At 45.9% G+C, this 13045-nt stretch overlaps 2 protein-coding genes across 3 annotated transcripts in view; one reads left to right on the top strand and one right to left on the bottom strand.

Moving 5' to 3' along the window:
• Nucleotides 1-12300, bottom strand: part of LOC135510796 (uncharacterized) — a 43726-nt gene extending 31426 nt beyond the window's left edge. Inside the window, exons 1-2 of one of the 2 annotated variants that reach the window (XM_064932016.1) lie at nt 12133-12300; nt 250-1637 (exon numbers count right to left, since the gene is read on the bottom strand). In XM_064932016.1, the coding sequence (XP_064788088.1) occupies nt 621-1622 (1002 nt within the window). In that variant the 5' untranslated portion in view covers nt 1623-1637; nt 12133-12300 and the 3' untranslated portion in view covers nt 250-620. Of the gene's footprint in view, nt 1-249; nt 1638-12132 lie in introns of those variants that run through there. The other variant, XR_010451161.1, reaches the window with a different exon arrangement.
• The window catches only part of rassf4a (Ras association domain family member 4a), a 77077-nt gene that overhangs the window by 7351 nt on the left and 56681 nt on the right, over nt 1-13045 (top strand). The gene's annotated exons all lie outside the window — the stretch shown is intronic.

Raw genomic sequence — 13045 nt, 5'->3', positions numbered from 1 at the left:
CTCATCTTTTTAAGTGGGAGAACTTGCACAATTGGTGGCTGACTAAATACATTTTTGCCCCACTGTATGCTCAAACTAAAAGTCTAAACAAGAAACCGGTGAAACAAATCAGACCATACCAACAGAGAAGGGAAAAAGGTGACGACGACCGCCGAGCACCACCCGAACAGGAAGGGGAGCCACCTTCGGTAGGGGTCGTGACAGTACCCCCCCCCCCCCCCCCCCCTCCCTGATACGCGGCTCCCGCAGCGCGCCGACACCGGCCTCGAGGACGACCCGGAACGTGAGGCGCAGGGCAATCCGGATGGAGGCGATGAAGATCCCTCAACATTGACGGATCCAAGATGTCCCCCACCGGTACCCAGCACCTTTCCTCCGGACCGTACCCCTCCCAGTCCACGAGATACTGCAGGCCCTCACCCGGCGTCTCGAGTCCAGAATAGCATGTACTGTGTACGCCGGGGACCCCTCGATGTCCAGAGGGGGCGGAGGGACCTCCGGCACCTCACCTTCTTGCAGGTGACCAGCTACCACCGGCCTGAGGAGAGTCACATGAACCGAGGGGTTAATACGATAATGGGAAGGGAGTTGTAATCTATAACACACCTTGTTTATCCTCCTCAGGACTTTGAAGGGCCCCACACACTGCGGCCCCAGCTTCCGACAGGGCAAGCGGAGGGGTAGGTTTCGGGTCGAGAGCCAAACCCTGTCCCCCGGTACAAACACGGGGGCCTCACTGCGGTGGCGGTCAGTGCACCTCTTCTGCCATCCACCTGCTTGCTTGAGGGATTCCTGGACGGCCCTCCAGGTCTCCTTGGAGCGCTGCACCCACTCCTCCACCGCAGGAGCTTCGGTCTGACTCTGATTCCACCCGCCAGGACTGGCTGGTAGCACAACACGCATTGGAATGGTGACATGTCCGTGGAGGAGTGGCGGAGTGAGTTCTGGGCTAACTCCGCCCATGGTACGTACCTTGACCACTCCCCTGGCCGGTCCTGGCAATACGACCGCAGAAACCTACCCACCTCCTGGTTCACTCTCTCCACCTGTCCATTACTCTCGGGGTGATAACCAGAGGTCAAGCTGACCGATGCACACCGAACAGGAAGAGACATAGATCCTAACGTCCCTGGCCAAGGTGGGCCATCAGTACTTCCCCCTAAGACTCCGTGGTCGAATACAGCCCGGAAACGGCGGGTAAGCTCTGGATAATGCTCCCTCGCCGAGTCTGGGCCATTCCAGACAGCATTGGCCCACTCCAGAGCTCGGCCCATCAGGCAGGAGACGAGGATGCTCACACTCTCCTCCCCCGAGGGAGTCGGCCTCACGGTAGCCAGGTACAAACTCAAGTTGGAGGAGAAACCCCTGGCACCCAGCCGCTGTTCCATCGTACTCCCTCGGAAGCGCAAACGAAATGCCCTGGAGCCGGACACTGGGGGTGGAGTAGGTTGACTCGTTGGATGAGCCGGAGGTGAAGTGGGGAGACCACTCCTCTCCCATCGGTCCATTCTCTCCATCATCTTGTCCATCGCTGACCCTATCCGATGGAGGATGGTGGTGTGATGGAGAACGCGTTCCTCCATCGATGGAAGGAGGGTGGCCGCTGCTCCTGCTGACTCCATCCGTGATGCGGGCTTCTGTAACAATATTAGGCGTAGTGGGTGCGGAGTCAGGTGCAGGAGGCAGAAAGTTCTGAATATACTGAGATCACGTGACACTTAAATAAAGTCCACCTGTGTGCAATCTAACTAATTATGTGACTTCTGAAGGTATTTGGTTGCACCAGATCTTATTTAGGGGCTTTGTAGCAAAGGGGGTGAATACATATGCATGCACCACTTTTCAGTTGTTGTTTATATAGAAAAAAAGTATATTTTTGTTCATGTCCATTACATGAAATCCAAATAAAAACCAATTTAGAGTTCAATAAAGTCCACCTGTGTACAATCTAAGTGTCACATGATCTGTCACATGATCTCAGTATATATACACCTGTTCTGAAAGGCCCCAGAGTCTGCAACACCACTAAGCAAGGGGCACCACCAAGTGAGCAGCACCATGAAGACCAAGGAGCTCTCCAAACAGGTCAAGGACAAAGTTGTGGAAAAGTACAGCTCAAGGTTGGGTTATAAAAAAACATCAAACTTTGAACAGTTTTTTTTTTAAATATCCTAAACTTTGAGCATGCCACAGAGAACCATTTTTAAATCCATTATTTAAAAAATGGAAAGAATATGGAACCACAACAAACCTGCCAAGAGTGGGCCACCCACCAAAACTCATGGAGCAGGCAAGGAGGGAATTCATCAGAGAGGCAACAAAGAGACCAAAGATAACCCTGAAGGAGCTCCGCGGCGGAGAATGGAGTATCTGTCCATAGGAGCACTTTAAGCCGTACACTCCACAGAGCTGGGCTTTATGTAAGAGTGGCCAGAAAAAAAGACATTGCTTAAAGAAAAAAATAAGCAAACACGTTTGGTGTTCGCCAAAAGCCATGTGGGAGACTCCCCAAACATATGGAAGAAGGTACTCTGGTCAGATGAGACTAAAAAAATGTTTGTCCATCAAGGAAAACACTATGTCTTGTGCAAACCCAACACCTCTAATCACCCCGAAAACACCACCAAAGTTTTTCATCGGCAGGGACTGGGAAACTGGTCAGAATTGAAGGAATGATGGATGGCACTAAATGCAGGGAAATTCTTGAGGGACATCTCTTCCAGAGATTTGAGACTGGAACAGAAGTTCACCTTGTAGCAGGACAATGAACCTAAGCTTACTGCTAAAGCAACACGAGTGGATTAAGGGGAAACATTTAAATGTCTTAGAATGGCCTAGTCAAAGCCCAGACCTCAATCCAATTGAGAATCTGTGGTATGACTTAAAAATTGCTTTACACCAGCGGAACCCATCCAACTTGAAGGAGCTGGAGCAGTTTTGCCTTGAAGAATGGGCAGAAATCCCAGTGGCTAGATGTTCCAAGCTTATAGAGACATACCCCAAGAGACTTGCAGCTGTAATTGCTGAAAAAAAGGTGGCTCTACAAAGTATTGACTTTGTTATGCACACTCAAGTTTTCAGTTTTTTGTCTTATTTCTTTTTTGTTTCACAATATAAACTATTTTGCATCTTCAAAGTGGTAGGCATGTTGTGTAAATCAAATTATACAAACCCCCCAAAATATATTTTAATTCCAGGATGTAAGGCAACAAAATAATAAAAATACCAAGGGGGTGAATACTTTCGCAAGACACTATAAGTACTCAGACCCTTTACTCAGTACTTTGTTGAAGCACCTTTGGCAGTGATTACAGTATTCTTGGGTATGATGCTACAAGCTTGGCACACCTGTATTTGGAGTTTCTCTCATTTTATTTTTCTGCAGATCATCTCAAGCTCTGTCAGGTTGAATGGGGAGCATTGCTGCACGATTTTCAGGTCTCTCCAGATATGTTTGATCGTGTTCAGGTCCGAGCTCTGGCTGGGCCACTCAAGGACATTCAGAGACTTGTCACAAAGCCATTCCTGCGTTGTCTTGGCTGTGTGCTTAGGGTCGTTGTCCTGTTGGAAGGTCAACCTTCGCCCCAGTCTGAGGTCCTGAGTACTCTGGAGCGGTTTTTCATCAAGGATCTCTCTGTACTTTCCTCTGTTTATCTTTCAATCAATCCTGACTAGTCTCCCAGTCCCTGCCGCTGAAAAACATCCCCACAGCATGATGCTACCACCAACATGCTTCACCATAGGCATGGTGCAAGGTTTCTTCCAGACGTGACGCTTGGTATTCAGGCCAAAGAGTTCAATCTTGGTTTCATTAGACCAGAGAATCGTGTTTCTCATGGTTTGAGAGTTTTAAAGGTGCCTTTTGGCAAACTCCAAGCGGGCTGTCATTTGCCTTTTACTGAGGAGTGGCTTCTGTCTGGCCACTCTACCATAAAGGCCTGATTTTTGGAGTGCTGCAGAGATGGTTGTCCTTCTGGAAGGTTCTCCCATTTCAACAGAGAAACTCTGGAGCTCTGTCAGAGTGACCCTCGAGTTCTTGGTCACCTCCCTGACCAAGGCCCTTCTCGCCCGATTGCTCAGTTTTGCTGCCGAAATTGTTGCCACCCCTAATACTAGCCTTTTCAACCTCTCTTTCGTGCCGTCTGAGATTCCCAAAGATTGGAAAGCAGCTGCGGTCATCCCTTGGTTTCATGCATGTTAACATTAGAAGCCCCCTCCCTAAGTTTGTTCTATTCACTGCTTTAGCACACTCTGCCAACCCGGATGTTCTAGCTGTGTCTGAATCCTGGCTTAGGAAGACTACCAAAAATTCTGAAATTTTAATTTCAAACTACAACATTTTCAGACAATATAGAACTGCCAAAGGGGGCGGTGTTGCAATCTACTGCAAAGATAGCCTGCAGAGTTCTGTCCTACTATCCAGGTCTGTACCCAAACAATTTGAACTTCTACTTTTAAAAATCCACCTCTCTAAAAACAAGTCTCTCACCGTTGCAGTCTGCTATAGACCACCCTCTGCCCCCAGTTGAGCTCTGGACACCATATGTGAACTGATTGCCCCCCATCTATCTTCAGAGCTTGTGCTGCTAGGTGATCTAAACTGGAACATGCTTAACACCCCAGCCATCCTACAATCTAAACTTGATGCCCTCAATCTCACACAAATTATCAATGAACCTACCAGGTACCTCCCCAAAGCCTTAAACACGGGCACCCTCCATAGATATCATCCTAACCAACTTGCCCTCTAAATACACCTCTGCTGTCTTCAACCAAGATCTCAGCGATTACTGCCTCATTGCCTGCATCCGTAATGGGTCAGCAGTCAAATGACCTCCACTCATCACTGTAAAACGCTCCCTGAAACACTTCAGTGAGCAGGCCTTTCTAATCGACCTGGCCGGGGTATCCTGGAAGGATATTGATCTCATCCCGTCAGTAGAGGATGCCTGGATATTTTGTAAAAATGCCTTCCTAACCATCTTAAATAAACATGCCCCATTCAAGAAATTTAGAACCAGGAACAGATATAGCCCTTGCTTCTCCCCAGACCTGACTGCCCTTAACCAACACAAAAACATCCTATGGCGTTCTGCATTAGCATTGAACAGCCCCCGTGATATGCAGCTGTTCAGGGAAGCTAGAAACCATTATACACAGGCAGTTAGAAAAGCCAAGTGCATGGAGAATAAGAACACCTCCTCCCAGCTGCCCACTGCACTGAAGATAGGAAACACTGTCACCACTGATGAATCCATCATAATTGAGAATTTCAATAAGCATTTTTCTACGGCTGGCCATGCTTTCCACCTGGCTACTCCTACCCCGGTCAACAGCACTGCACCCCACACAGCAACTCGCCCAAGCCTTCCCCATTTCTCCTTCTCCCAAATCCGTTCAGCTGATGTTATGAAAGAGCTGCAAAATCTCTGGACCTCTACAAATCAGCCAGGCTAGACAATCTGGACCCTTTCTTTCTAAAATTATCTGCCGAAATTGTTGCCACCCCTAATACTAGCCTTTTCAACCTCTCTTTCGTGTCGTCTGAGATTCCCAAAGATTGGAAAGCAGCTGCGGTCATCCCCCTCTTCAAGGGGGGGACACTCTTGACCCAAACTGCTACAGACCTATATCTATCCTACCATGCCTTTCTAAGGTCTTCGAAAGCCAAGTCAACAAACAGATTACCGACCATTTCGAATCTCACCATACCTCCCCTGCTATGCAATCTGGTTTCAGAGCTGGTCATGGGTGCACCTCAGCCATGCTCAAGGTCCTAAATGATATCTTAACCGCCATCAATAAGAAACATTACTGTGCAGCCGTGTTCATTGATCTGGCCAAGGCTTTCGACTCTGTCAATCACCACATCCTCATCGGCAGACTCGACAGCCTTGGTTTCTCAAATGATTGCCTCGCCTGGTTCACCAACTACTTCTCTGATAGAGTTCAGTGTGTCAAATCGGAGGGTCTGCTGTCCGGACCTCTGGCAGTCTCTATGGGGGTGCCACAGGGTTCAATTCTTGGACCGACTCTCTTCTCTGTATACATCAATGAGGTCGCTCTTGCTGCTGGTGAGTCTCTTATCCACCTCTACGCAGACGACACCATTCTGTATACTTCTGGCCCTTCTTTGGACACTGTTAACAACCCTCCAGGCAAGCTTCAATGCCATACAACTCTCCTTCCGTGGCCTCCAATTGCTCTTAAATACAAGTAAAACTAAATGCATGCTCTTCAACCGATTGCTACCCGCACCTACCCGCCTGTCCAACATCACTACTCTGGACGGCTCTGATTTAGAATACGTGGACAACTACAAATACTTAGGTGTCTGGTTAGACTGTAAACTCTCCTTCCAGACCCATATCAAATATCTCCAATCCAAAGTTAAATCTAGAATTGGCTTCCTATTTCGCAACAAAGCATCCTTCACTCATGCTGCCAAACATACCCTTGTAAAACTGACCATCCTACCAATCCTCGACTTTGGCGATGTCATTTACAAAATAGCCTCCAATACCCTACTCAACAAATTGGATGCAGTCTATCACAGTGCAATCTGTTTTGTCACCAAAGCCCCATATACTACCCACCATTGCGACCTGGACGCTCTCGTTGGCTGGCCCTCACTTCATACTCGTCGCCAAACCCACTGGCTCCATGGCATCTACAAGACCCTGCTAGGTAAAGTCCCCCCTTATCTCAGCTCGCTGGTCACCATAGCAGGAAGTCCAGGATCCTGTTGCAGAGGGAGGTTTTTTTTCCTAGGGTCCTTAGTGATGAGCTTTGTGGGCACTATCGTGTTGAACACTGAGCTGTAGTGAATGAACAGCATTCTAACATAGGTGTTCCTTTTGTCTGGGTGGGAAAGGGCAGTGTTGAGTGTGAGTGAGATTGTGTCATCTGTGCATCTGTTGGGGCAGTATGCGCATTGGATGGGTCTAGGGTTTGCGGGATGATGGTTTTGATGTGAGCCATGACCAGCCTTTCAAAGCACTTCATGTCTACCGACGTGAGTGCTATGGGGCGGTAGTAATTTAAGCAGGATATCTTCACTTTCTTGGGCACAGGGACTATGGTGGTCTGCTTGATACATATAGGTATTACAGAATCGGTCAGGGAGAGGTTGAAAATGTCAGTGAAGACACTTGCCAGTTGGTCCGTGCATGCTCTGAGTACACATCCTGGATATCCGTCTGGCCCAGCAACCTTGTGAATGTTGACCCGTTTAAAGGTCTTGCTCACATCGGCTATGGAGAGCGTGATCGCACAGTCGTCCGGAACAACTGGTGCTCTCATGCATGCTTCAGTTTTGCTTGCCTCAAAGTGAGCATAAAAGGTATTTAGCCTGTTATGTCACTGTGCAGGTGGCATTTGAGGACATAGCGGGATTTCTTATGTGTCCGAATTAGTGTCCGCTCTTTGAAAGTGGCAGCTCTAGCCTTTAGATTGGTTGTTGATGTTGCCTGTAATACCGCACATGTCTACTGGTTGGGATATGTACAGTTGGAGGTGGAAGTTTACATACACTTAGGTTTGAGTCATTAAAACTTGTTTTTCAACCACTTCACAAATCTCTTGTTAACAAACTGTAGTTTGGGCAATTCGGTTAGGACATCTACCTTGGTGCATGAAACAAATATTATTTCCAACAATTGTTTACAGACCCATGATTTCTCTTATAATTCACTGTATCACAATTCAAGTGGGATAGGAGTTTACATACACTAAGTTGACTGTGCCTTTAAACAGCTTATAATTTTCTGGAAATTTACGTCATGGCTTTAAAAGCTTCTGATAGAACAATTGACATAATTTGAGTCAATTGGAGGTGTACCTGTGGATGTATTTCAAGGCCAACCTTGAAACTCAGTGCCTCTTTGCTTGACATCATGGGGAAATCAAAAGAAATCAGCCAAGACCTCAGAAAAAAATTGTAGACCTCCACAAGTCTGGTTCATCCTTGGGAGCAATTTCCAAATGCCTAAAGGTACCACGTTCATCTGTACAAACAATAGTATGCAAGTATTAACACCATGGGACCACGCAGCCATCATACCGCTCAGGAAGGAGACGTTTTCTGTCTCCTAGAGATGAACATACTTTGGTGCGAAAAGTGCACATCAATCCCGGAACCACAGCAAAGAACCTTGTGAAGATGCTGGAGGAAACGGGTACAAAAGTATCAATATCCACAATAAAATGAGTCCCTATATCGACATAACCTGAAAGGCCGCTCAGAAAGGAAGAAGCCACTGCTCCAAAACCGCCATTAAAAAAAGCCAGACTACGGTTTGCAACTGCACATGGGGGAAAATACCGTACTTTTTGGAGAAATGTCTTCTGGTCTGATGAAACAAAACTAGAACTGTTTGGCTATAATGACCATCATTATGTTTGGAGGAAAAAGGAGGATGCTTGCAAGCCGAAGAACACCATCCCAACCATGAAGCACGGGGGTGGCAGCATCATGTTGTGGGGCTGCAGGAGGGACTTTTGCACTTCACAAAATAGATGGCATCATGAGACAGGAAACTGATGTGGATATATTGAAGCAACATTTTAAGACATCAGTCAGTTAAAGCTTGGTCGCATATGGGTCTTCCAAATGGACAATGGGCCCATGCATACTTCCAAAGTTGTGGTAAAATGGCTTAAGGACAACGAAGTCAGGTATTGGAGTGGCCATCACAAAGCCCTGACCTCAATCCAATAGAAAATGTGTGGGCAGAACAGAAAAAGCGTGTGCGAGCAAGGAGGCCTACAAACCTGACTCAGTTACACCAGCTCTGTCAGGAGGAATGGGCCAAAATTCACCCAACTTATTGTGGGAAGCTTGTGGAAGGCTACCCAAAACATTTGACCAAAGTTAAACAATTTAAAGGCAATGCTACCAAATACTAATTGAGTGTATGTAAACTTCTGTCCCACTGGGCATGTGATGAAAGAAAATAAAAGCTGAAATAAGTAATTCTCTACTATTATTCTGACATTTCACATTCTTAAAATAAAGTGGTGATCCTAACTGACCTAAAACAGGGAATTTTTACTAGGATTAAATGTCAGGAATTGTGAAAAACTGAGTTTAAATGTACTTCGCTAAGGTGTATGTATACTTCCGTCTTCCACTGTATGTATGTCCTCTCACTGCGGGTGAATGCATGAATGCATTGATGAAGCTGGTAACTGAGGTGGTATTCTCCTCTGCCATTGGATGAATACCGGAACATATTCCAGTCTGTGCTAGCAAAACAGTCCCGTAGCGTAGCATCCGCATCATCTGACCACTTCCGTATTGAGCGAGTCACTGATACTTCTTGTTTTAGTTTTTGCTTGTAAACAGGAATCAGGAGGACATAATTATGGTCAGATTTGCCAAATAGAGGGCGAGAAAGAGCTTTGTGCACGTCTCTGTGTGTGGAGTTAAGGTGGTCTAGAGGTTGTTGTTTTTTTTGTTTTTTTCCTCTAGTTGCACGTGACACTTTTTTGTGGCCCCCACTCCCATCAATGTTGCCCATCCCTGCTCTACACACTGTGTGTGTGCGTGTGCTTCAGGCATTCGTTTGTGTTCACCTGTCAGAAAACAGGCTGAGAAGAAAATGATGTTGTCTATGTCAGCAATGGTGTTAATGTGCAACAATATAACTCATTAACTCTATATAGCTCTGTCTATTACCCAGGCTGTCACTCTCAGAAAGACAAACATAGATTTGACCTTACGAATTGGTCAGCCTCTTGTCCCTCTGTGCACTCTGCTCTCTGTCCTGCCTAACTCTCTCTTCCTCTTTCTCTCTCCCCCTCTCTCTCAGCTCTCCACTTATCTCTCTTCCCTCTTTTCTCTGTTTTGTCCTCCTTCTTTGTCCCATCTTCTCTGCCCTCTGTCACAAAACACGTTCTACAGGAAACAAGTGTTTAAAATAAATCAGTTTAGCCGACTCCAGGACACACAGAGGCTTTACTGGTGTCATAGGTTAGTGTCACTCCAGGTCAGGGTAGATTACGTAATACCTCACACAGTGGGCCGGGACAGGATGTTGATTAGTAATTATTGAGAGACCGTATTCTTTTAGTTTTCCTTTAGTATCTAATGATGCTTTATTCCATGTTGCAGCCTAGTCGTGTGTGTGTGTGTGTGTGTGTGTGTGTGTGTGTGTGTGTGTGTGTGTGTGTGTGTGTGTGTGTGTGTGTGAGACCCCAGATGGCCTGGTAAAGTAGGTTTCACAGGAGCCCTGTGGTTTATTAGAAACCATGTGACTGGGAGCTGACTGGATATGGGCATGCCGGAAACAAGCAGTGAGAGGGACAAAGGCACTGTGTGTGTCCCTCACCCCTTGTTTCCTGCATGCCCATATCCAGTCAGCTCCCAGTCACATGGTTTCTAGTAAATCACAGGGCTCCTATGAACTGCAATAGATCTATAACACACACACACACTCTCCAAATAATAAAAACATGTATCTGATGATTTATGCATATGTACCAGTGGAGGCTCCTCAGGGGGGACCATCCTCCTCAGTGAATTTCAGAGAAATGTAAATACTGAACCATTAACCATCAAATTTTAGATAAAACTATACTAAATATATTCACGTAACCAAATAATTGATAAGACACTTTTGCAATGATGGTCTACAGTAGCCTCAACAGCACTTTGTAGGGTAGCACCATGGCATAGCCAGAGGACAGCTAGTTTCCATCCTCCTCTGGGTACATTGACTTCAATGCAAAACCTTGGAGGCTCACCCCCTTCCATAGACTTACACAGTAATTATGACAACGCCCTCCAACCTATCAGAGCTCCTGCAGCGGGAACTGACATGTTATCCACCCAATCAAAGCACCAGAAAATGAATCTAGTACTGAAAGTGTAAGCTACAGCTAGCTAGCACTGCAGTACATAAAATATAGTGAATAGTTGACGCAAAGAGAGAGAAAGACAGTAGTTGAACAGTTTTAAATAAATAAATTCCTTCAAAAATGAGGGAAGAAGCCCGAAAGAAAGAGAGGCTGCGTTTCAAACACGTAAAAGACACACACTCCTCCACTTACACTTGTGTTATGCCTTGGGGGAATCCCTGATGGCCATCTTTACCGTCGGTCCAAACAATTAGCCAAGCAAGTGAAGTTGGCAAAGTAAGCCCCTCAGCCCTCGTTTCTGATCGAGTGTGTGAGTATACAATTCTATTCACTGCGGGGCCTGAAATACACCAACATCAATTCAATATGGAAAAGTCAATATACAAGTGTAAGTAAAAACAAATTTAAATAAGTTAGAAATTGAACTACCAGTGCATATGACGTCGCAATGGGGTTGCAAAGGGTCGGAAACTTTCTGGTAAATTTCCAGAATTTTTCCAGTCCGGGACCCTCGCGGCGGGCCCCGGACTGGGCAAACTCATTGCGGGCCCCGGACTGGTCATCCTCATTTCACATTCTTAAAATGAAGTGGTGATCCTAACTGATCTAAGACAGAGAATTTCTTACTAGGATTAAATGTCAGGACTGTAGGTCCTGGATGGCAGGAAGCTTGGCCCCAGTGATGTACTGGGCAGTTCACACTACCCTCTGTAGTGCCCTATGGTCAGATGCCAAGCAGTTGCCATACCAGGCGGTGATGCAACCGGCCAGGATGCTCTCGATAGTGCAGTTGTAGAACTTCTTGAGGATCTGGGGACCCCTGCCAAATCTTTTCAGTCTCCTGAGGGGGCAAATGTGTTGTCGTGCCCTCTTCACGACTGCCTTGGTGTGTTTGGACTATAATAGTTTGTTGGTAATGTGGACACCAAGGAACTTGAAACTCTCTCAACCCGCTCCTGTCGATGTTAATGGGGGTCTGTTCAGTCCGCAATTTTCCTGTTGTCCACAATCAGCTCCTTTGTCTTGCTCACATTGAGGGAGAGGTTGTTGTCCTGGCACCACACTGCCAGGTCTCTGACTTCCTCCTTATAGACTGTCTCATCGTTGTCGTTAATCAGGGCTACCACTGTTGTGTCATCAGCTAACTTAATGATGGTGTTGGAGTCGTGTTTGGCCAATCGGTCATGGGTGAACAGAGAGTACAGAAGGGGACTAAGCATGCACTCCTGAGGGGCCTCCGTGGCAAAACATTTTATAAAATCAAAAGCTTACCTTGACATGGAAGAGTTCCAGTGATGGATAGCCATAGCCAGCTAGCTAAGATAGCATCTCTCTCTGTTTGAGCTGGGTGTTTGAGTCAGCTGTATTTGCTAGCTTAGTAACTGAAAGTGAAAATAATACTAAATATGGCTAGCTCACTCTCTCTGCATTCCAAACACGCAAAAGACACACCCTCTCCCCTCAGTCCTGAAATTAAGTGGACACTTCTGATGACGTATGATGAGCTGAGACTTGCAGGGCAAGGGGCGAGAGAATAATGTGTTAATTTTAAATGGACCGCCCTTGCCCAGAAATTCATCACTCGTTCGTCATACGGTTATGTTTTCAGTCATCATGGTGTTGTGGTGTTGTGTGTGCTTTATATGCACTACGGTCAATTATGATAGCATTTTATATCTTGGGTAGAAGACAACGCATCCGCAGACATTGAATGCTAGCCATCCGACGATATCAGGTCAATTGAAAATTACAATGTGATGTCAGGGAAAGTTATATGGCTAACCAAACAAAAATATAATTACTTGTAAGATATGTGTTTGATGTAGGGTTGCACATTTTGGGGAATATTCAGAGACCTTTCTGTGGCAATTAAAGGGAGTATATGGGAATTAACAGAAATATATGCAAATTAATATTGTTACCATTTAAATATAGATTTGTAGAGTTTTTTTGAGTTGGATAAATTTACCATATTGTATGGAGACAGACACATAAACCTTTTACCTTATCATAAGTAGACATAATTGCAAATTATTAGTTACGAATTGAACTTGAATTAAATGAGTTGACTCTTCACATGGGATGATTTCACTGAACAACTAAATAAAGGGAATATTGAATGATCCCTAAAGATCCTTCGCATCTCCCAGTCCCTACTGCTGAAAAACATCCCCACAGCAGAATG

Source organism: Oncorhynchus masou, chromosome 23, assembly GCF_036934945.1.
Source record: "Oncorhynchus masou masou isolate Uvic2021 chromosome 23, UVic_Omas_1.1, whole genome shotgun sequence".
Taxonomy (NCBI): Eukaryota; Metazoa; Chordata; class Actinopteri; order Salmoniformes; family Salmonidae; genus Oncorhynchus; species Oncorhynchus masou.
The sequence above is the reverse complement of the archived record's forward strand: the minus strand, read 5'-3'. Positions and strand labels throughout refer to the sequence as shown.